This window comes from Ursus arctos, unplaced genomic scaffold (genome assembly GCF_023065955.2).
Source record: "Ursus arctos isolate Adak ecotype North America unplaced genomic scaffold, UrsArc2.0 scaffold_3, whole genome shotgun sequence".
Taxonomy (NCBI): Eukaryota; Metazoa; Chordata; class Mammalia; order Carnivora; family Ursidae; genus Ursus; species Ursus arctos.
This window is the reverse complement of record NW_026622985.1, coordinates 21,177,343-21,201,907: the sequence shown is the minus strand read 5'-3', so window position 1 is coordinate 21,201,907 and position 24,565 is coordinate 21,177,343. Positions and strand designations below refer to the sequence as shown.

Below are 24,565 nucleotides of genomic sequence, written 5' to 3'. Positions count from 1 at the left end.
AGAGCCTGATGTGGGGCTCGATCCCAGAACGCCGGGATCACGCCCTGAGCCGAAGGCAGACGCTTAACCGCTGTGCCACCCAGGCGCCCTGTGGCTCAATTTTCTTGTCAACCCAAACCCATTCGTTGTTAGTAACTTGACTAACTCTCTACTCAACTACTGTGGAAAGCTTTTGAAAATCTACTTCATCCCCATGGAGTCTGCTAGCCTCATATTGTGACCCAAAGACGTGAGAGGAATTTTCTAGTATTGTAAAGTTCATATAAGAAAAACCCTGAAAGACTCTTTACCCATTTTCTAAAATAATTTGGATTTAAAGAGATAAAAATACCTTTCAACAAGAGCTGACTTACTATCCATTAGATCTTTTTCAAAGTCCGTGTACCTAATGGTAAATCAGATAAATATAGAGTAAAAATATCTACCCTTTGACAGATGCCTGCTTAACTGAACTTAGTGTGTAGAGCACCATGGGAACAGAACCCAAACCTAGTTTAGCCTAAAGGGGAGTGAAAGGCTGGATGCCTTCTCTAGATCCTTCCTTTTCTTAGGAGCACAGAATTCCTGCCTGCATTGAGCTTAGGGAATACTTACTTCCAATTAAATTCACACTATTGCTTTACTTCAATGATTGCTTCTTAAAGTGTATTTGTAAAAGTAATGTATAAAATATTGCTAGATCTGAATAGTTAGAAAGTTGTCACTGCTACTTCCGAACAGGGTTTTACAGACTTTTTTTCTGTGCTCTGAGCCCACAACATTACAACATAATAAGGAAACACTTAGAAAATTCCTGTGGCAGGTATAATTTTATCTAGTGGCAATGAGCATTATGACATAGTCATGAATGGATCCTAGGAAAGTATGCAGTAATATGCGAATGGACAATGAATACTTATTTTGCTCTCAAAAGTGTTTATATTAGAGCTCATAGTTTTATCCTTACCATGGCTACAATAAATTCATAACAGTACAAAATGTTTGTCATGTGAGAAAATGACTCTTCTGAGAGAAAAAAATAAAAATATGAGTCTATCATGGTAGCTTACTATAAAGTTTTATTTATATAACGTTGAAATAAAAGAAATGTTAATTGTTATAATACAAGCATATAACAATCTGAGAATGGTTAGTATCAAGTTTCCTAAGGAAAATGACATTCTATCTTTCTTCTTCATGGGATACTCATAAATCAGTATGTATCAGCCAGCAGTGACAGTTTAAATCATATTTTTTCCGATAAAAATAGCTTTGCTTTATTATATTTTACTGGTCCAGAGAGAAAAACATGGAATTAATTTTATGTCCACATTTTAAAGGAAAAATGTGAGTTCAGCGTCTGTGTTTACAGTTTATAAACATTTGAAATCAAACCTACACATAAACTTTCTGTGAATCAAGGTGGCTATACCTAGCTGCTAGTGAGGAAAGTTGAATTTAAATCGTCTTTTCTCTTTGGATGAAGTTACTATCATCTGTGTTAGAAGAGAGCTGGAGATAGGAAAAATCTAGAGGCTGGGTCATGAACTCTTCTCTTCAAAAATGAGAATTCAAATGTATTTTTGAAAAGTCTCATTTTTTTTTTTTGGTCATTAATATATCTATCAATTGTCTCTTTAGTGTATTGCAGTCTATTTCCAGGTTGAGATAGCCATTTTCAACAAAAATAATTCAGTTACACAATTATTTTTCTAGCTTTTACATATAACGAGCTAATAATTGCACACTTTTTATCTATGACCCTCTGACTGAAGGCAGTTCTAAATTGCAGTGTTTCCTGAAATTATTCACCAATTCCCAGTATCTCTGTGTGTTACAGTATTTTACTAATCAAGAAGATACAAATATTTTCCAGATACATTGTACAGATATTAACCTAAAATAAGTCTTATTGTCTTTTATAGACAATTATCTGCATATTGTTTTTAAGTAAACTTTTCCTAAGTCAAATGTGCCAATGGAAAAAAGTCCATTTGCAAGGCTAATTAACAATTGTTAAGAATTTTTTTAACGTGTAAAAATGGGTTTATGAATACTGAATTATTTCAACACTTATTAAAATGATTATTTTTAACAACGAGAATATTTTGGTTTAAAAAAGCTGAAGTAGTTTTGTGTTTAAGATAAACTCTCCCTGGTAATGTTGACATATTTTCTATAATTGTTATGCTTCTCTAATATTACATAACTGTGTTTGACACATTTAGTACACAATTTGAAAAGGCAGCTAAAATTCTATAGTTTTGAATGAGAATCGCCTCATATATTTTGAAATATTCTTGTGTGAGTTCTGAATAGGAAGTCAGTATGAAACAAAAAGGACTTACTTGATTTCAAGAGAAATTGATCAAAAGATAATACACTACCATCCATGTCTTTGGCTTATAAACTATGTATTGAGTTGTTTACGTTTTAAAGATATATGTTTAATTGAATGATTTTGTCCCTATTGAAATAAGTATCAGAACCAAAAACAATTATCTTTCAGAATAAAATTATTTCAGATTTTGCCTCAGAAATATCTAATATAAGTTTTGGCACTGAAAATAATAAGTAATACTTATTAACTTAAAATGAAACTAAGCCTGTATAAGTTAAAAGTTGAATCTGTGGAAGGAAAAACTCCTTTTTCCTCTACACATCTCAGATTCATTGACTGGGGGCCTGCAAATTAGACTGACAAAAGATTAACAAAGGAAAAACAAATAGCTTTTTATTAACAGGTGCATCCTGCATTTATGTGGAGTATTCAGTGGTAAGGAACTCAAAAGGCTTTTTTTTTTTTTTTTTTTTTTTTTTTGCATTTTAGCAAAGAAAAATAATTTTTTAGAGAAATGACAAGACAAAGGAAAAGACTTTGAGTTTCTAGGACTTTGAACAGATTATAAGAAGGCAAATATATGGGGAAACTAATGGTAGATAAGGCTAGTTTTAGTAAGGTTTGTTTATATATAGTGCCCTCTGGTCTCTGGGCTGATAAAGGTCCAGAGTTGTCTGAAGTCATTAACTTGTGTCCTTCCTGGTAGAGAACGGGGAGCACATGTACAAGTTTATGTCCTGGTTTTAGGCAAAGGGGTGGACAGAGGGCAGAGAGCTTTTCTTTTATCTGCTTCTTCTTGTCTCAGCTCACAATAATCCTTATACCAAAGCGGGATATTTTGGGGTGGCCTATCCTGCTACGTTTAAATCTATATTCCACTTTTGCAAACTGATGAAAAGTTGTGGAAATTATTTAAAATTTTAGAAAAGAATGCTGTTTCTGGGCAGCATGACCTCAGTGGTCAAAAACTCCAATTTGCAGTTCCTTAGTAAAGGAAGAAGTCATTTACATGTTAATTCAATTCTTTTTAAAGATTTTATTTATTTGACAGAGAGTTAAGAGAGCACAAGCAGGGGGAGCAGCAGAGGAAGAGGGAGAAGCCACCCCCCCCCCCCGCCCACCTGGAGCAGGGAGCCTGACTTGGGGCCCAATCCCAAGACCCTGGGATCATGACCTGAGCCAAAGGCAGATGCTTAACCGACTGTGCCACCCAAGTACCTTATTGTTAATTCAATTTTTGAAAAAAATATGTCATAACAAAAGAGACAAATTAATAGTAAAATCAAATCAAATTTGATCCAGTAATACATTACTTATATACTTATATTAATAATATATAAAATATATATTAAACTAATATTTTGGTATTTTTAAAACTTGCTTTTAATTATACTTTTCCATACATTATATATTTATATATAAATAATATATTTGCACATATCACATATATTGTATAATATTTATATATTTATAGAAGTATTTGAATAGTAAATTTATTTACTTAAAATTTATTTTTAATTCATGTAACTACTAATATACGTTTGTAATTACTAAATAATTAGTTACTTAATTTGGCCAAGAGTTAAAATTAGTTGATTGGTTTATCATTTTAATCTATTTTTGATTTATTTATCTGGCATCAGCTTTACACATTAAAGGTCTAGGAAGAGGGGTGCCTGGGTGGCTCAGTCGGTTAAATATCTGACTCTTGATTTCTGCTCAGGTCATGATATCAGGATGGGGAGATCAAGCCCCAGCATTGGGCTCCACACTTAGAGCTGAGTCTGCTTGGGATTCTCTCCCTCTCCCTCTGTCCCTCCCTCCACCTTGGCTTGCGTGCTCACTCTGTCTCTCTCTAAAATAAATAAATAAAAGTCTAGGAAGAAACCAACCATTACTGAAATGTAAGCTTTGCAACGCTCAATATATACTATCATTGCAAACTTTGTAACACCATAGGGAATAAAACATTATAGCATGGTGTTAGTTGAAAATTTTTAACACATGAAGGAAAAGAATGGGCTTACACACACATACATACACACACCACACAACTGCATGTCAATCACTGTGCTCAACTTCTCAAGGAATGCACAATCGTTGTAGGTAGGTAACAAAATTAATAGAATCTTCATAATAAAACATGTCATTGGAGCAGAGGCAATGTTTCTATCAAACATGGGAGAATTAGAATCAGGATAAAGGTAGGGAACATTTCAGTGTAGGAAATGAGCAGGACTCAACATGAGACAAGAAGCACTGTGAAACAGCAGTTTTTTTACACCTGTTATCTAGAAAGGAGGGGTGGAGAAAATGAAGGAAGGAATGTGTTAAAACTGCTTATCCTCTCTTACACCTTACTATGTGTTATACTTACCTCAGTCCTGTGCTATAAGTATTACTGTTCCTTTTTTTTTTTTTTTTACGGATGAGGAAATATTCATGCATCTTAAATTATATAAAATCTAACATAAACTGTTTTTGTCATTGATTTTATAATAAATTTTACCCCTTGAAAGAAGTATAAATGCATGAATATTATCTTTCTCAAGTTAAAAGTGAAGCAAGAAATCTACAAGGATAAAAATAAGAGATTAACAAACCTGAATATAACAACACAACAGAAAGCATAAAAGAATTTACATAGGTAGAAAGACTGTCTAGGGGCACCTGGCGGGCTCAGTCAGTAGAGCATGCAACTCTTGATCTCCAGGTTATAAATTCCAGCCCCCTGTTGGATGTAGAGTTACTTATAAATAAATTATTTTAAATAAAAAAAAGACATCCAACAAGATAAAGAACACTAAGATAAATGAGCAAAGGACACAACAGTTAATTCAACAACAGTAAAAAGAGAAGAATTTAAATATCTAAAAACGTATGAAAAAATGTTAAACTGAGCTGTTAGCAAAGAAATGCAAATTAAAACACTGAGAGATTTCACTTCAGGTTTTCAAAGAGTTGAAAGACTGCAATCTTCAATACCTAGAGGAAGACCAAGGTTGCTGATGAACACTGATGATTTCCAGATGCTTGGGGATCAATCTATGCTTTCATTTTTATTTTCTCCCATACTACAGATCTGTCCTAAAATGTGATTTTCTTGTTGTTGCTTTTAGTTTCTAAGGAATTTTGTTACTATTCCTTGAGGGGACTAAAAGCACCCTAGGGTTTCACAACACTAAAGCTCCTGGGAATTAGAAAAGATGTTATTTTTTAAGTGAATGAAAATGATTAGAAACCGCTCTGGCTGAAGGCTGACTCAGGAATTGCTGTGTAAGAATTTATAGTTATAAGATAAAATATACAGAAAAAAGAAGTCTGCTTTTCTTAGTCTGATCTGCGGTTTACATTTGACTATGACAATCATAGAGAAAATGCCCCCAGAAAGAAATGACTCATGTCGTATTAAGCAATGGGACATCAAGCTGAATGATGAGCATGTTATTTGGCAGGATAAGGGAAATAGCATTCATCAACTTACATCTTGTTTCCCAAAACCACAGAAATGACCAGAAGACTATTTGAACATGAATTCCCAATACTTTAGTTCTACTACCAAGAAATATTTTTTCCAGTCGTGTGTGGATGATGATGTCATATGCCATTTCAACCTAAAAATAGCGTGATCAGCCCAGATCTCAATAGTAAATTTACCTCAAACTAAGGCCACTCCTCATCAGATATTGCCCACAGAATTTTAGCATAGTCTGAATGATTTAATTAAACCACCTCCAGGAACCTAATTGTCTCTAGAACGTTCTTTCTTTTATTAAGAAATTGTGAGAGTAAAAACGCAGGTCTGATTGTACATTTGGGTTTTTTATTCCGCTCCTTTTCACAGCCCTGATAACAACTGATTAAAAAATCAGACCTGCACACTAAATAACTAATTTTAGTTCAATAAAGACTCGACAACATTTTATAATCAATTTTATGAGAGATGATTTGGGCTGAATTTAGTTAAACTGACTGAAGTAAGTAGATAATGGAGTATTTATCTTTGCTGGAAGAGAAACCTAGGTAGCGAGGCTTTCAGCTGCTGCTGTGAAGTTTTAACTAGGAAGCCGCCAGTCACAACGGACCATTATGTTTCTAATTGCCCTTATTAACAGAAGAAAAAGGAGCAAAAGATTTTCTCCGGAGAATCTTAGACAACCTACTGTTTCCAAATAAACTAGATGATACTGGTCAATACACTCTATTTGACAGTTAGGTTTTATCATAAGAACAATAGTAAGTCAGGAAACTGAGCAAACCAAATGCGGTCAAGCATTTCTTCATAAACAAAATGTGGATGTTACTTTCTTTTCTACTTAAACAAGAAGAACTGGCAAACCAAATGTGTTCCTTGGATGTTTTTTTGTTGGGAATTATTTTGGGTTTTTTTTGTTGTTGTTGTTGCTTATTTACCCTTAAGAGTTCTGGATCTTGGGGTGCCTGGGTGGCTCAGTTGGTTAAGCGTCTGCCTTTGGCTCAGGTCGCGATCTCAGGATCTTGGGATTGAGCCCTGCATCAGGCTCCCAGCTCAGCAGGGAGCCAGCTTCTCCCTTTCCCTTTGCCTGCCACTCCCCCTGCTCCTGCTTTCTCTCTCTCTGTCAAATAAATAAACAAAATCTTAAAAAAAAAAAAAAAAGAGTTCTGGATCTTAAGCATCTACTTATCTGATGAATAATCATCAAACTTTATGCATGTATTTTTGCCTTTATCCACAATAAAGGCTATGGCTTCCTGTACCCACCCTCTGTAGCTGTATTGATACAAGCAGTGCTTCTTCCTAGAATATTCAACACTTAGCATTCTATAGTTGAAACCCTGCTGTTAGGTTTAAAGACATTCTCGCACTTCATATATCAAGAAGATTTCTGCACTTGGCAGAGATTTTTCAAATTTTCCAACCTTGAGCAATTTTTGTGTGTGGCATTAGGTTAAAATGTCCTAATATTTCTTTGTGTGTCTAAAATGTCTTAATATTTCTTTGTGTGTCTGTGCTTGTGTGTGTGTGTGTGTGTGTGTGTGTGTGTGTTCAGGGTGAAGAGCGGGAGAGTATTTTTTCATTGAATCATTCCTTAGTATTATTCAGTTATCTACATTTTCATATCTTAGACTGGTTATTTTTGGTCTTCAGTGCATGTGTCATTCACTACCTCTGTCATGAATATCCATTTCAGTTACATTTATTCTAAATCTCAAAAAGAAAAATATTTTACTGATTTAAAAGTAACTGGAAAGTATTGCCTGATATCAAGAGAGTAAATGATTTACAAAGATGACAAAATGGATCTGTCCAATGGCAAAAAGTATTTGCCCTGGACAGAGTTAACAGTTAAAGAGGTGACTGTATTCAAGACTATTGCAATAGGGGAAGGAGATGGAACTCAACTGCCGTGAAAAAAAGGGGGGGGGGGGGCAGGAAGATTTTTAAATACTGGGGTAGGCTTATGGAAAATCTTTGGAGTACTATGGGGGTGGAGGAAGGGGAAGTTTGGTCAAAATTATTAGGTCATTTACTTATGTTTGCTAATTGGCAGTTATCTAAGTTAGACTCCTACCCTCCTACAGAGACCTGGAGATAAGGTTGGTATCTTTTTGGTGATTTCATCTGGAAGGGATGCCTCCCAACTCCTTGACGAAGACATTTCTGGGTCATGGAAGATTTATATCTCAGAAGCAGAAAAATAATTTACAGTTGCAAGTTTCTAAAGCAAATACCCTGAGAACTGGGAGGTCAGGAGCCCATGGTCAGGAAGAAAACCATAGTCAAGTGTAGTCAAGCTGAGGGGAATGTTCAGGCCAGCTGGGTGACCATGATATTACAAACATTCCAGATAATCAAACAAGAGATGGTAAACTGCTGGTTGACAAGGGATTTTCTAGATGCGTGATGTTATGAGGCATAGTTAATATGGAGAGTAAAGTCAAGTTCAGATGTGCAACTTTCATCAGCAGCCTCCAGAACCAGACATGAAATCAGCAGTAGTGTATCATCATGTCATTTCAAGTGTCCTCCTCCTAGTAACTTGGTCAACTGAGTCAACACTGTTGTTTCAGTCTCTGACTTGTCTTTGATCATGGATTACTTGATTCAGTTTGACATTCCTTTGAAGAATTTTCTATCTGATTACAGCATGTAGATGGCCAATTTCTATTCTTGGCTTTTTCTCAAACAGCACACACACTGACACATATAGTTCTGCTTCATGGAGGATTTATGTCTCCCTTTTTTTTCCCTCCTCTCTGATAATGTTAAAGCCTAACATAAGACAGTGTTTAATTTTTAGTTTGTCATGCTATCCAGTGTTGCTACCAGAAGTGAATATAATAATCCCAGTCCTCTTTGAATTACAATTAAAGAGGGCAGGAAAATTTAATATGTTGCCCTCTACTTATTTGGAAACTTATCTGGAACTAGATAGAAACCCGTCTTACTGTGGAGATAGAAGTGTGGTCATGGTCAGTCTTTAATTAGAAGTGAAGTCATGGATAGGTAAGACTGGAGTCTCTGTCTTATTTTTTTATAACCTTGAAAGTTAGTAAATATTAAAAAAAAAAAAAAAAAAAGTCTTGTTCCAGTGTCTGAGTCCTAACCAAGCTTTCTGTGCGTTTCTGGAGGATTATATTCTTAAAATCATGTCTTAACTCTGAGTTCCTGCCCACCATACTCTTGATCTCACTCACATTTCACTTTTTTTTTTGTTTTTTAAGATTTTATTTATTTATTTGGCAGAGAGAGAGAGTGAGCACACAAGCAGGTGGGGGGGCAGCCAAGTGAGGGGGAGAAGCAGGCCCCCCGCCCATGAGAGAGCCCGACATGGGGCTCGATCCCAGGACCCAGGGATCATGACCTGTGCCGAAGGCAGACTCTTAAGCAACTGAGCCAGCCAGGTGCCCTCACATTTCACTTTCTATAGTTGATCTCTCCAGGCCACCCCAGATGTGGAGCTCAACTCTGCTTCCTTGATCTTTTTAGAAATCTCTCACATAATGCATAGCGGGGTTAACAGAATGTATTGATGCTTTGAGCAATGTGTGGGTGTGGGGTGAAGAAATTTAAAATGCAACATTAAACCTCTTTTGGTCGCATGGCTCTGCTGCGGTTTCTGAAGCTCGGGTGTAAGTGCCATGCTGTTAGTGGCCCCTGTACTCTGCGCACCTGCTGTATGCACTCTCGGACTTCTGCCACATGGGTGATTACCTGCAGCGATGCTCTGATGGGGCTGTGCAGGTGATAGCAACCCAGAATGGCGCCAGCATCACAGCAGCCACCAACACTATGGCCGTGCCGCCCGGACTGACCTTGTCTACTTTGACAACTCCCCAGAGGTACTGTGTCTTAGACAAGGCTGCAGATTCCCTAGGCACTGCGGGCCGTGTCTGCAGCAAGGCACAGACAGTTGTGAAATCATGGGCTGTGGCTGAGGATATGACGCAGCTCGAATCACCCCTGTCGTCCAGGGTGATTGCACATTCCGCTGGGGCTGTATGGTGCAGTGCAAGGAGGGCAGAAATATGGCAGACGTCCATACTTGGCAAGGCCCCCACGAAGGCACAGTGGCTGGACCAGAACTGATCGTAGAAATATCTCACTCATCCTTCTCCTTCAAACCTCCTGACTCAAAAGCACAAGATCTTTGCACCCATACCTTCCTTTACCCTCAACTCTGGGCTGCTATATAGCTTCTATTTAAGAACCTGGAGAGTAATCCAGAAGGACTCTGGTGTTCTGACTGGTTCCTTGGCCCTGGGAAGGAGTTGACAGGGCTTGTAAGAAACTGAAAGTCTTCCTGACTGCCCCACTGGAGATTAGAAGGAAGAGTGGAAGAGGTAGGGGTCTTCAGAATGACATAAGTTGCACTAAAGCACATGGTCAGGTCTCATTTCTCCTTTCCTTTGGAAAAAAATATATATTTGTAGAATTACTTTGGCTCCTTGACATCAGTATGTTTTCATAGGTTCAATTATCTTTTGCTTCTTCTTTCCCTTCCTTAAATTTATTTTCATTCCTCATGCAGAGCAGTGTTTATCTTTCCCTTTTGTTTTTCATGATTTTCTTAAAAAAAAAAAAAACAGGTAAAACTCATAGGGCCTTGCTTTTTATAACCAAACAAAATTATTCAGGTGTTTTCCTTTATATAAACATTCCAATGAAAAAAAAAAATCTGTTACCAGCTATTAAAATAACCATTTTCATCTCTGTGCATAATTTCATGTCTTAGGGTGATCATGTTCTGGGATGTCATGCTCAACATGCTCCAAGGTCACATCAAATTAATTGTACCTGAAAGTTGAATTTCTAACTAGGAAGCAAGGAGAAATGCATGTCATTCATTTAGGGTATCCCTTTGTTCAATACTGCACTAATCAAGAAACATAACTAAGAGTTAGAGCTGTCTTTTAGGGTCAAAGATTTAATCCCCTGTTTTGTTTTGTTTTGTTTTCTGGATTCTGTATGCCATGATCCTTTCTGACATTATAGCAATCTTTGTACTTCAACATACTTTCATAGTATTTTACATTTCTCACTTTCATTCATTCATTTATTCAACAAGATACCGTTTACTTTGTATTAAGATACCATGGAACTCAAATGAAGTATAGATCAAGGAAACCAGGAAATAAATAGTAAAACTTCGTATGATAAAAAATGCTAATAAAATAAAGTAGGGTAATGGATTGAGTGAAGGGAAGGGGGTAGCTATTTTAGATAGCATGGTCAAGCCTCTGTAAGCATGTGGTATTTGAGGAGGCATGAATAATGAGGAGTTGATTATGAAAGTATTTAAGGAAGAATATTCCGAGTAAAGGAAAGAGCAAAGATAAAAGCCCCAAAGTGGAATCTGGCTTGACACATCCAGAGAAGAACAGGGAAAATAACAGTGGCAACAACAAAACAAAAACCACCACAAAAACCGGTGTGGTTGGTATAAGAGAACAGAGAGGAGAATGCTAGGACATGAAATCAGAGAGGTCAGCAGGAATGGAATGCCTTGTAGGCTCTGGTATGGAGTTTGGATTTTTTGCTAAATCACATTGGAGGGTATTTTTTTTAATGGAGTATGATTTTATCTGACTTGTTCTTTCCTTAATCACTTCTCTGTGTGGAGATTATATTTCATCTTGATTATTTTTTTTAACTTTTTTTTTTTAAAGATTTTATTTATTTATTCGACAGAGATAGAGACAGCCAGCGAGAGAGGGAACACAAGCAGGGGGAGTGGGAGAGGAAGAAGCAGACTCATAGCGAAGGACCCTGATGTGGGGCTCGATCCCATAACGCCGGGATCACGCCCTGAGCCGAAGGCAGACGCTTAACCGCTGTGCCACCCAGGCGCCCCTTATCTTGATTATTTTTAAACTTACCTTAAGGAGTCATTTTAAAACTATTGGTATACTCTCTCCAAATTCCTGTAGGCTAATTTATTCCATTCATGTTTCTTGAGTGCCTTCTATGTTCCTGGCACTGGACTAGACCTGGAGATTCAACGGTGATAAGGAGGTGATTCCAACACCCAACAGCACACAGCCTCATAGAAAAAGGTTTTGCTCTGTTTTCAATAGACAGTATTGTCCATGTTCTCTGCATTCTTACTAGAACCAACATGATTTTATATGAACTTTTTTCTGGATTTTGGGTATCTGTTTTTAGTCCCATACTGTATTTCTATATCCATTTTATACAAAACAAATGGTTAAGAATGTAATTACCAGACAGAGAAAGAAAAATACTATATAGTGTCACTGCTACATGGAATCTAAAACAAAACAAAACAAGCTCATAGATACAGAGAACAGACTAGTGGTTGTCAGAGGCAGGCAGTGGGAGGTGGGCAAATGGCTGAAAGAGTCAAAAAGTACAAAGTTCCAGTTATAAAATAAATAAATCATGAAGATATAATGTACAGCATGGCGACTATAGTTAATAATACTGTTTTGCACATTTGAATGTTTGCTGAGAGAGTAGATCTTAAAAGTTCTCATCACAAGAAAAAAATTGTCATGTATAGTGATGGATATTAACTGGACTTGTGCTGATTATTTCACAATATATACAACTATCAAATAATTATGTTGCACATCTGAAACTAATATAATGTCAATTATACCTCAATTTAAAAATCTCCAGTTTAAAAAAAAATGTATTTGCACTTTCATCTTATTCTTATTTTTTTTTTCAATTTCATAAGTCTTCCAAATTCTTTTTAGTAGGAAAACTGCTTTCATAGCAGAAAAATGAAAAGTAATAGCACCTGTGTAGAACTTTTTCTCTTTAGCATGGTATTCCAAATTAATTCAAGATTGAAAATATATTAAGTAACTAGGAAATTATCTATAATGCTAGACCACAGAGTTTCTGTGTCAGGTCATTTCTATCCCCTCCCCATATTGAACTGCAAAATTGCAGAGTCCAATTGCCACACAGATTGAGTCAAAGCCTGATTATTTGTGGATGTTTTTTGACCTTGAAGAGCTGGGTGATGAAGCTGAGGGAATTCTTTGAACAGAACACTGGGAAAGAAGCCAAAAGCTGAAGGCAACACCAATTTTCTGTTGAGGTTGATTCTTAGTAGGCGTGGAGCTGGGGCTTTCTCTGCACTTTTGACCATTTGTCTTGTTTCCTCTCTTCCCTTCTCTTTCCAGTGGACTTTAAAATTTTAAGGAATTTTCTTAGTCTGTTTATCAAATAATCTCTAATTCCTTCTATTTGATTTGTACTCCCCCCACCTTCTCTTCTGTTTTTGCCATAGTACAAGAGATATTTGCATTAAACAAGAGTTACTGAAGGACCCTGTCTCTGAAAATCTGTTTTGAAGTTGGAGGAAAAGGCAAGGCAGCTTTCTGAACTTTCCTTCCCCTTGGGGCAAGAATGGTGCTTAATAAATTATTCTCCTCTTCCAAAAGATCTAGCATTTTGACTATTGAACATTTTGGAAACAGTTGTATATTGTGTCTTACAGATCCAGGTTTATTGTAGACCAAGTGCTAGGTAATGAAAATACCTTAGACCTTTTCTCACCTTTGTAAAAAGAACTGTTTATTGATGATAAAATTAGCCAAAGTGTGGCTATAAAAATCTTTTAGATTTCATAAGGAATATGTGCTCTTTTTTTTTTTTTTTTAAGATTTTTTATTTATTTATTTGACAGAGATAGACAGCCAGCGAGAGAGGGAACACAAGCAGGGGGAGTGGGAGAGGAAGAAGCAGGCTCCTAGCGGAGGAGCCCGATGTGGGACTCGATCCCGTAATGCCGGGATCATGCCCTGAGCCGAAGGCAGACGCTTAACGACTGCACCACCCAGGCGCCCCGGAATATGTGCTCTTTTCATTCCTACTATAAAATATATATTAAGGACCTAACTTTGGGCAAAGCCTAGATGCTAGAAATACAAAACTCATTGAGATATGAGGATACAAAGATCAGTGAACTATGTGGTCCCCACAGTCCCCACTAACTAATTGTGGAGAAAGATGAGAAAAATGAACTATTATATTACAAATGATAAGGGCTGTAACATTTGAACCAGGGTTATAGAAGTATAGCCGTGGCTACCTGCTAAGAATGATGGTCAGGGATAATACTTACGTGAGTCATAGAAGGCAGAATTTAGCTGGGAAAAGGAAGTGAGAAGTAGGCTCCAGATAAAAGAAACAACATATGCAAAAACCAAGAGTCAAGGGCTTGTGGTAGAGCCTGAGCATGAAGAAAAGTCTGAGCACGGGAAGTTTATGTGAGAAAGGAGATGCACCTAGAGAGATGAGATCATGGCAGACCTAGTATGCCATTCTCACTAGAAAGCAAAAAGAATGGGACAAAAGTTCTGGAAGGGGAAATGAATGAATGAATCTGGATTTGTTGAATTTTTACTATGGTAGTAGGAAATAGGGTGGATTGGAAGGGATAAGTTAGATGCAAAGAGAACAATTAGGAAACCATTGCAAAATTCCAGTTAAGATATGAGATTTTAGCAACAGCCACAGGAATGGAGGGGAGTGGAATTCTATGTGAGTTAATTAAGAAGTGGAATGAAGGACTTCTTAAAAAATCAGAAGGAGGAGGAAGAAATTCATGGTGGCTCATTCTAGTTTGGGCATCTGGCAGCTGCAGTGCCAATCACTAGAACAGAACAAGTCAATGGAAAACATGATGGGGGGTAAAGACTGTGATGAAGTTTCATCCATGTTGAAATTTAGGCAACAGGTGCTGGTGATAAGGCCAGAAAGTCAAGGAAAACAACAATTAGCATGGTTCTCATAACCATATACTAGTCTGAAAAGTATAGTGACTCATGAAAGCTTTACTCTTTCCTCCTATGGAAGGACATTTTTATTTTAAAAAATCATTTATGTTTACCACTACTCCCCCAGTTTACTCTATCCTCTGAAGAAATATCACACTTACAGACATTATATTCTCATGTTCCACACACTTTATTATGAATCCGTTAGGGTATATACTTGCAAATATTTTGTTTCACTCTGTTTTATCCCTTAGGCAACGTCATGCACATATTCCAGCAAACAGTGTAGTGAAGCAAGAACAGAATAGCAATGTCTTGCCAGTTACCAGATCTGCAGATTCTTCCTTGTCTGGTGTCTTTCGCTTGTGTCCTTTCTTCACTCTGCCCATCATCACTGTCTCCAAATAGGATCCTAATCATCTCCTGCCTGGAATTCCTTTATCACAGTTCTTAAGTACAAACAACAGAAACTGATTCTGCTTCTTCTATGCAGAAAATGAAAAATTTTTTGAAAGGCTTGGGAAGCTTACAGAATCATGAGGAAGGTAGAGAAAGGGAAAAAACAAAAACAAAAACAAAACAAAAAAAACAGACTTGGAAAATAAGAAAAAAACAAAAAGAGTTTTTCTAGCCAGAATCTCAACCAGAGTCAACAAGGATGAGCCAAGAAAGGCATTGCTCTCTCTGGCCAAACTGCCATGGCCGCCCCCAGAACCAGCTGTGGCAGGCTCTTCTGTCACTAGAATAAATTCTTCACTGTTGCTGCTTCTTTGCATCACTAACTCCAGATTTAAAATTTCATGTGGTTGTGTCTGATTGCCCAAATCTGGACTGAAAACAGGTCCATACCCTAGTTTTCAAGTTTCTAGAGAAATCAAGTATCTGGGCTTTTCAACTTTTGTAGTTGGACAAAGCACCCCCCACCCACTGAGGCTGGTGCTATGGAGAATTTAATAAAGGAAAATGTAGGAAATAAGATATAGGAAAGAGGGTTTGAATCAGGGCAGCCACAGAAATGCAGGTGTCCCCTTGAATACCAACTTATTAGCCCCTTGTTCTAATCATTCATTGTTCTGTTGTATTCTAAGCACTGTTCTGGGTATGTGCTATATACTAATGGTACAAATATCAAGAATGCAAGTACCTAATTAAGATTTCCCCCAAATATATCTATTATGGTGTTCCTGCCCCCCCCCCCCCTTTTTGGACACTGCAATGGTTTCTAATTACTTAAGACTCTTCAACCCAGTATTCAGAAACTTTCCATCAGGCTCACCTGGCTGGCTCAGTCAGTAGAGTATGCTCCTTTTGAACTCGGGGTTGTGAGTTTGAGCCCCACATTGGAGGTAGAATTTACTTTTTAAACATCCATCAGTTGATCTACATTACATATACAACCTTTCCCTTTATTATTTTCTAACATAAATTCTTTTCTCCAAATAGATGATTATATTACAATGTACATACACATTACCACGTTCATTCTTTGCAAAACTACACCTTTCCCACCTACTTCTCCCTAACCCATGCCTGAACTCATCTTGTTTTTTCCCAAGTATTGCCTGACTTCCATTCTTTGCTTCCTTCATGATTCTACTTGAAAATCAATGAGGTCCTGAAGCTATTGAAAATTAAAGACATACTTTGAAATCATACATTTATGTATACTAAGTCATCCCTGCACCTTTATTCATAAATACTCTTTATGGATCTATTTCCATTTTTACATTAGATGTTCTTACCTCTCTAAGTAGATTATAAATTATTCAGAGGCAAAGATCTCACCTGTTAGTGTATCCCCTCTGCAGTATCTAGCATGTTAAATACAGAGTCTACTCTATGTCTCTGCGCAAGAGCTGGGCAGACGTCTGACCACTGTTAGCTCTCACCACACACCTTCAAAGATTTTATCATCATGGAGCCCGTTCTTCTGAAACTTAATTTGTTTCATTCTCTTCCACAGTCTCTAACTCTTGGTAGGTCCTATTCATCATTTCACAAATGTACAAACTTCCTATCACAGTAGGAACCAGGCAAGGATGACGGGGCACAAATTCATTGTCATTATTAGAAATTACCTGAAGCTAATGCCCAGATGATGCTAGTAGTGTCGTCTTCGTAGAGAAAAGATGGTATTACTATAAATTGAAAGTAAATTTCTGTACTACACCATATAATCTTTTCATGCTTTATAAAGTTAAAAGAAATGAGACTCATTTAAGAATCCGATTATTTTGTCATTGTCACAGAATGACATATTAATTGGGTAGTAAATTTGCAAAATGCCCTTACGAATGCAAACAAAATGTGTCTTTTGTAAATTAAGTAAAAAACAGATGCCTGTTTCTCACACAAATTTCCTTTCTGGTGCTGTCAGAGCAGTACTTTTTGAGAGAGTGAGTTTTGGCAGATGGCATTACAATTCAAATAAAATGAAATAGACTTCCAAGTACATCCATATTTTCTTGTCATATGAATGCAAGATGAATTTTTAGTTTCTAATGTTTCTGAGTGTCCTCATAAATATAACCTGTATTATTGCATAAATACTGATGATACGTTATGACTCTAATGTTAGCTGAGGTACTATATGATGATATCTTTCTATACAACCAAAGCAGGTATTCTCTACATCTATTGCAGACCAAAGAAATGCAATACCAAAGATTTTAAGAATCCTAAATTTAGACTCTTACTGAAGAACAGTGTGGAAATTATTTCAGAGTTCTGGGGCATTCCTCATAAAGGGGGGATGCACAGTTGGCTAGATCTTTCTCTGTGTGTGGCTCTCCCTATTTTCTTACCAATATTTAGGACATTGGGAGTTCTGAGAAAGGATAGTCCATAAAGGATTCCTCCTATCAAAGGGATTCTAGCACCACCATTCCCCACCCTCATCAAAAAGAATTTCATTGGGCAAATAATTTAACTGCTTAGATCAGTAAAAGAATATCCCTCCTCTCCCAGGTGGAGTTGCCATGAGGATCAAATGAGGCAATTCATGTAAAACACTCAGCACAGTGCCTGATACGCAGTATCAATCAATTATAACTGATTTTAATACTTCTGTGGTGCTAAATAACTAAGGTGAGGCAGGAAGGGGCATAATTTTGACCATGAAAAATTTAAAATATAACCTCCTGGATAGGTTGGGTTAGGGACGTAAATAGCATTTATTAAGATTTTTTTCAATATAAACTCCTCTCAGTAAGAAGAGTTGCCAGGTAAGTATTGACTCATATTTTATGATGAGCTGTAGGGAAGCTTCTCTATAAAATGTCTACTGTCCACTCAGTCCCTCCTATAAATGGCCCTTCCTTCATTTGAACACCTGTACATACTTCTACCATGACATTTCCCAACTTATAGAATTTCTTCTACTTACCTATCTCCCCATTACTATACAGGAACACCTCATTTCATTGTGTTCCACTTTACTGCCTTTCAAAGATACTGAGGTTTTCTGTTTTTGCTTTTTTGTTTGTTTTTGTTTTTTTACAAATTGAAGATTTGTGCACCCTCGCATTGAGCAAGTCTACTGGTGCCCTTTTTCAAACAGGATAGGCTCACTTTGTGTTTCTGTGTCACGTTTTGGTAATTCTCACAGTATTTCAAACTTTTTCGTTATTATTATTTGTTATGGTGATCTGTGATTAGTGATTATGACTGGCATGGTTAGCATGTTGTAGCATTTTTAAATTAAGGTATGTACATCATTTTTTTTTTTAGTCATAATGCTATTTCCCATTTAATACACTAGAGTGTAATGCAACTTTTGTATGTACTGGGAAACTAAAAGATTCATTTGACTTGCTTTATTGAAATATTCACTTTATTGCAGTATTTGCTTTGTGGTGTTGGTCTAGAACAAAACCCACAGTATCTCCAATGTATACTTGTACACTGAACCCCTTTCACAGAAAATGTTTTCTCTCTAGCTCTTAGCGCAGAATTCAATAAACCTTGCACAAATGAGTAATGAATTTGGTAATGTTCAAATACAGAATAATCAGTGAATAAAATAAAATAAAAGGCATTGATCCTTATCTCTCTCCACTATGGTAAATATAAAGCCCACTAGAAGAAATGGAAATGAGCCCAATGACATCTGAAAATTTTTCATTCCTGTGATTTTCTGAAATATTCTCATTGATTTGTGTGTATTTTGCTGAAAACATGTGATATTGGGCACCTTTACTTGCAATAAATTCTGAGTCTAATAAAAGTTTAAATATATTGCCCCTAGAAAGAGTTTGAGAGAAATTTGGGATCTGTCTCAATAAAAGATTGTGTCTACGTCTCAAATATAAAAGAATAAATTTGAAAGTATACAATGGGTTATTGTTTGCAAAATTAAACTAAGAAAACATAAAAATCTTGCACAGTATTATTTCATCCATGTTATTGTAAAATGTACAATAATAGTATTAGTCTGGTTGTTAAAAGCACACAATATCTGTAAAGAGAAAATAAAAACAACCAAAAAATCTGTGTTACCAAAGCCGACGTGACTAAAACTGTAATGCCTATTTTTCATATTCTTTACTAAAACATTTTCTTTAATCCTAATACCCATGTTAGGGCAATGACAAGGTAGGAAGTTAGATTTCTGGAACATGGCCAATATCAACTCTTTCTTCTACCTTTCCACCTCAGCCCAGAACATCCGGAAATATTTGAAACAAACACTCTCACCCCAAGAATACCTAACTAAAAGTTGAATTAACATTTGTGGGGAAAAAAACAAACAAACATAACATAACATAATGACACAACTAAGGTATAAATGTCAAAGAAAAGCCAAAATTTCTTGCACTACCCAAGCTGAGGTTGTTCTTCACATGCAGGTATATGACCTTTTATTTTTCTCAGTGCCACAGTGGGCACAGGCTCTCATTTATTCCTTCAACAAGTGCCTATGCTGAACATTTAATATTAGATTTGGGGAATACAAAGATAAGTAAGATATGCTTCCTGTCTTCAAAGTTTCTCACCATGAAGGAGAAAAAGCAGAGGGTTATGATGCAGTCTTCAGAACTCAATAGAAGTCTCTTTTCTCAATAGTGTACCATATTCTTTCCCTCTCGTTCTTTGTTGCTTCTTTTTCTTCGCTTCCCACGGAGTCCTTCTCAGTCTATCTTTTGACATCTGGGCTTGCTGAGTTTTCCAGCTTTCCCCTGTCACTGTGGAACTTCCTAAATCACAGCAGTTTTAGGACTATCTTATTTGTATCTCTATTAGGTTGCTGAGTATAGTATGCTAATGTTCACTACCAATAAAGTAACTTTCAGGTTCTTTGTCACCTTTTATTTATTTACCGAGTGAAAAAAATCCTCTTTCCAACACTGATTCTAAAACACAGATTTCATCCTTTATTCTCAAGTATTATCTCTGAGTGACAATAATTGATTGATCTTTGAGCAGAAATAGATTTTTAATCACTTAAAATTTTACTAAAAGAAAAATGTCATCAGATCAAACAAAGAGAATGTCTTAATGAAAATATCATTATCTTAATTATAGTTGTTACTTCAAGGGCTGTATTTATAGTACTGATGTGATTTTCATTTGTGAACTAAAGAAACTTTTTTTTGAAGGGAAGGAACACTGAAATCTCTTTATGCAGAAATAAGCACTGTCGCTATTTTGATACATTTTCTTGTTTTCTTTTAAAAAAACCATCTCTGAGCACTTGAACTCTGATGCATATTTTAAAGAAACTATTTTAAATATGCTTGTTACTTTGCTTTTTTACTAACAAAAAGCCAGAGCATAATATCTCTGGAAAAAGTCATGTATCTGTCTATTAAATAGAACATTATAATCAGGCATAATTGTATTTGTCTTCAGATAGTTTTTCTAATGAACCCCAGTTGCCTCCCTTTGCACCAAAGTATCTTCTTTATAATCCAGGCCCCTTCTCCCATTGTTCAACTCCACTGCTAAATGTCGGTCTTCTAATTCTGAAGCCTTCAAGCCAAGTTTGCACAGGAATAGAATGAAAAGGATCTACCTACTTAATAATTTTCCAGTCCGTATTTTCCACACCCACTTTTATCAGCTATTTTCCATATTTCAGATAATTTCAGGAAACCTTCTTCCAATAATTATGAGGCAAAACCACTACTAATTTTTATGTTCCCTAAACTCCAAATATGGACTCTGAGTTCCCTCAGCACCCATTACTCTGTCAGGTCCTGCTACTGCTACTATTGTAATTATTACTGACAGCAATGATGATGGTGATGATGGTGATGATGGTGATGATGGTGATGATGTCACTGATGATGGTGATGATGGTGATGATGTCACTGATGATGGTGATGATGATGACAGAGCAGCAACAGCAATAATAGTATTCAGAGTGGCTCCTAATGTTTATTGAGTGCCAAGCACATCAGGCACTCTACATTTCCATTCCTTATAACATGGTGCAGGATAAAAAAACTGAGGTTGGTCCTAGAAAACCCAACATTCAAATCAGGTTTGTCTGACGCCAAAGCCATACTATTTCTGTCAAATATATCTATTTATATACTTAACTTGATTTTGACTTAACGCTATTACAGAAAGGTTGGTATTTCCAAACTACAACTCATATGTAAGCAAATTTTACATATTGTAGTTTTAGATAGCTTTGGAGCCTTGGTTATTTTGATGGAGGATAAGAAAATTTGAACCTGCCAACTCAGGGCTTTTTTCTGCCCTTTTTTAGTTTAAAATAGCCTTATTGAGGATGGGGGAGGGAGGAGGGCACCAGTCTGTCAATATTAAAGCTCAAAATCTCTATCAGATTTTTTTTTCCCTAATGGGTCTCTTCTCTCCTGTCATCTAAGATGGAACCATGTAGTAGATGAGTAGGTATCCCTATGGTAATGAGGATGGGTCTGGGGTTAGGAGCTGTTCTTGGTCTTGCTGGTCTCTGCTGCAGAATGGCTTACATCAGAATGGTTTTGGCCCTTGTCTAGAGTTGTAAGGACTCCACACCCTGAGTCCTGTCTCCCAGGGCTTTACACCTCCATGTCCTACTCCCATCCAAGGCAAATGGAAGTTAGACATCGATTCTTAACTCTTCCTTAGATCCCCACTGAAGCAGACCTGAATTTCCTGAAATAGGTGAGTGCTTAAATAGAGGGAGAGTCACCCACTGAGAAATGTGAAAAAGAAAGGTGTGTTAATATGTTTTTAAAACTATCATTGTGGATTACACTTCCACCCTGGACTGTGTGCCCTGTGTGTATCAGAGGTGATTCTGAAAATGCCAGCTTAAAGAAGACTCTGAGACTATGAGTGAAAATGTCGCTTAAGACCTTGACCCAATTATCATATCAATTAATACTTTAACTAGTGATGTTCTGTGTACAAATTAATATTTCCAGTGTTTTTTGCCTCAAAAGGCCATTACAGATCAAAAATTATTGATTCCCTCGATTAGACCATGTGGCCCTCTAGAATGCTCCGAGTGCTATTTCTTCACAGTGCCCCTGCTTTTGAGAAGTTTGACTTTATAGTGTTGAGTCTTGCAAAGTTGCTGAGTCCCACATCATATCACACTGTCACTGCTTGTATGATTTCTACCCAGTCCGATGTTACCACAGGTACAAATCACAGCTCCACTTGAGCCTTTAACATTTCCTGGAAGCCTGGCATCTAAGACACGCCTGCAGGGCAGCCTAATTTGTGGGATTGACTGGCTCTTTCCATGCCAGGGAACTCAAGCTCGGACAGACTCTAACAGCTTTATAAGAGTAGTATTTTTCACTGGGGTGAAGCATTTTCCAGGATTTTCCCAATGTTTTAGGCATCAGGATACCTTGCAGACCTATCAGGCATCATGTTTTCTATTCCAGGTCTTTTTCTGCAGATAGCATTAGGAAACCCAACCCTCAGCTTTCTCGTTATGTCTCTCTGTTTCCTTCCACCGTGATGCAAAGCAGTAATGCAGTATCTGCTGTTAATTCCAAATCCTCTAATTTTTTAGTATTATTATATCATGCCTTGCTACCTTATTTTTTAATTTTATCAAAAAGGATTTTGTGTTTTCTTAGGGTGAGATTCCATTTCCCTATCCCTATATCTAATCCAGTCCTTCGGTCTGAGAACACTGCCAAGATGGGCCAGAGCTAAGTAGGTGAACATTCATGGTCCATCACAGCGGCCAGATCACCGGGAAAAATGCCCTGCCCTCTTTTGTGCTAGGAACTTACTAATGACCTTCTATTCTGTTTGTATGTGGATCAGGAAATTCAGGATTTGTATTAAAATTGCACCACTTTCCCCTTTTAGCAAAGCCCCATGCTTGAAGTGAATGCTTATATAGGAAGGCAGTGCCAGCACAGTCTATTATAAATAGACGCTTTGCTGCTTTTTCATACTGCCTGGAATTATGATGATTGGAAATTAATTATAACCTAACTGAAGGTGTATTTGTAACATTTATATCATTCACCCACTTCAGATTTAAAGATGCTTATGTCAAGGCACCTGGGTGGCTCAGTCAGTTGAGCATCGGACTCTTGATCTCAGCTGAGGTCTTGATCTCAGGGTTATGAGTTCTAGCCTCATGTTGGGCTCCACACTAGGCAGGGAGCCTACTTTAAAAAAAAAAAAAAAATGATGCTTATGTCCTGTCAAGTCACCATTCACAATACAATATTGCCAAGATGGGGTGAGGGTAGAGATTGTGATTCCAGTATCTCTACTTAGGGATCTAGCTAAAATAATCTGGACAGGAAATTATTTTGGAAGAGAACATTTGGACAATCCCCCACACACATCTGGCTATAAAAATATAATTTAATGTTTGAATGTGGACATTTCTGTCATTAAATTTTAATAGGCAGCAGTAGTGCCTTAGATTAATACCAGGTAGGGAATCAGAAATCTCATTGTTACAGTTACACTGAATATTCAACCTCCTCCTTTCATGCTTTGGGAAAAGCAGTTCCCTGCCTTATCTCTCAACTCACACTACCTTTGACACTCTGATCTATCTGTGACAGGTACTGCTGAGAAGTAGATATTTTCTCCACCTGGAACAAGTATAGAACAGAACACTGTGAGCTTGGTCAGCCTGCCTATTCCGTTAATGTTGAAAAATATTCCACGACACAGATAGAAAATATAGAAGCTATCCTCAAGTTATCCTCTTTTCCTTCCTCTCCCCAGATAATGTTGACAATTAGTATTTTTATTGATTTTTCTTTTTTCAGTGTCCTTTTCAAAAATGAATATGAACTACTTCTTTGTTCTGGCAGAAAAATCACAAAGCTCAGTAGACCAGATAAAGTGAGACTCTATAACAAGCCTACATCACTCCAGTTTGACAAATATCCAGCTTGCTTATCTATAAAGCATGCAAGTCTCTTAGGATCCATGAGTATCATGGCAAAAGGAAAATGATGCTACTATTTAATGGCATGTAGAACTGTCATAGTGCTTCTTGCACCCAGGATTGGTAGGAGGGCCTCAGACAGCACCATCACAGAGAGCTCACTCATCCTTCTCACATTAGTTAGCAACCCCAGATCTGTGCTCAGTCTGATCCATTTCACTGGTCTAAGTGGCATTTTAATTAAACAGTGCTCTGAGGCTGCATATTAAGTAGAAAATGAAATTAGGGCATATTCCTAAGTGGAATTCTCCTCATCTAATATAATAAACATAAGTAAATTTTAAATTTCATTTTTCCAAGTCCTTAACTGTATTGATGTTCAATATATAGTTGTCCCCAGAGATTTTAAATAGAACTTTCTTGTATATATCAAATTCTTTCAATTTAAAAAGACTGTTCCACTAGAAAAATGACATCTGTTGTGTGAATTCACCCCAAAATACCCAATTGTCAAGTGCATTGCTGACTTATTGAATTAGGATTATTTAAATCAATCGTAGTGAATTATACCCATGAAATGTAACAACCTGTGATTCCAAGCTCTTCAAAAATTACCTGAGGGTTTAGGTAGAATAAAATGTACATGTATTTCTCCTAGTCGCACGTATCATAAA

General features: G+C 36.8%; 2 protein-coding genes across 3 annotated transcripts in view; both read left to right on the top strand.

Moving 5' to 3' along the window:
• Window positions 1-24,565, top strand: part of MAGI2 (membrane associated guanylate kinase, WW and PDZ domain containing 2) — a 1,245,024-nt gene that overhangs the window by 904,659 nt on the left and 315,800 nt on the right. The window lies entirely within an intron of this gene.
• LOC113259175 (protein Wnt-2b-like) lies at window positions 9,267-10,248 on the top strand. Its single transcript, XM_057304513.1, has one exon. The coding sequence runs from the start codon at window positions 9,504-9,506 to the stop codon at window positions 9,888-9,890; it is 387 nt and encodes a 128-aa protein (XP_057160496.1). The 5' UTR covers window positions 9,267-9,503; the 3' UTR covers window positions 9,891-10,248.

Bases quoted from the DNA above. Each gene is read 5' to 3' on its own strand.
- LOC113259175 (XM_057304513.1), top strand. From the start codon at position 9,504: ATGGGTGATTACCTGCAGCGATGCTCTGATGGGGCTGTGCAGGTGATA.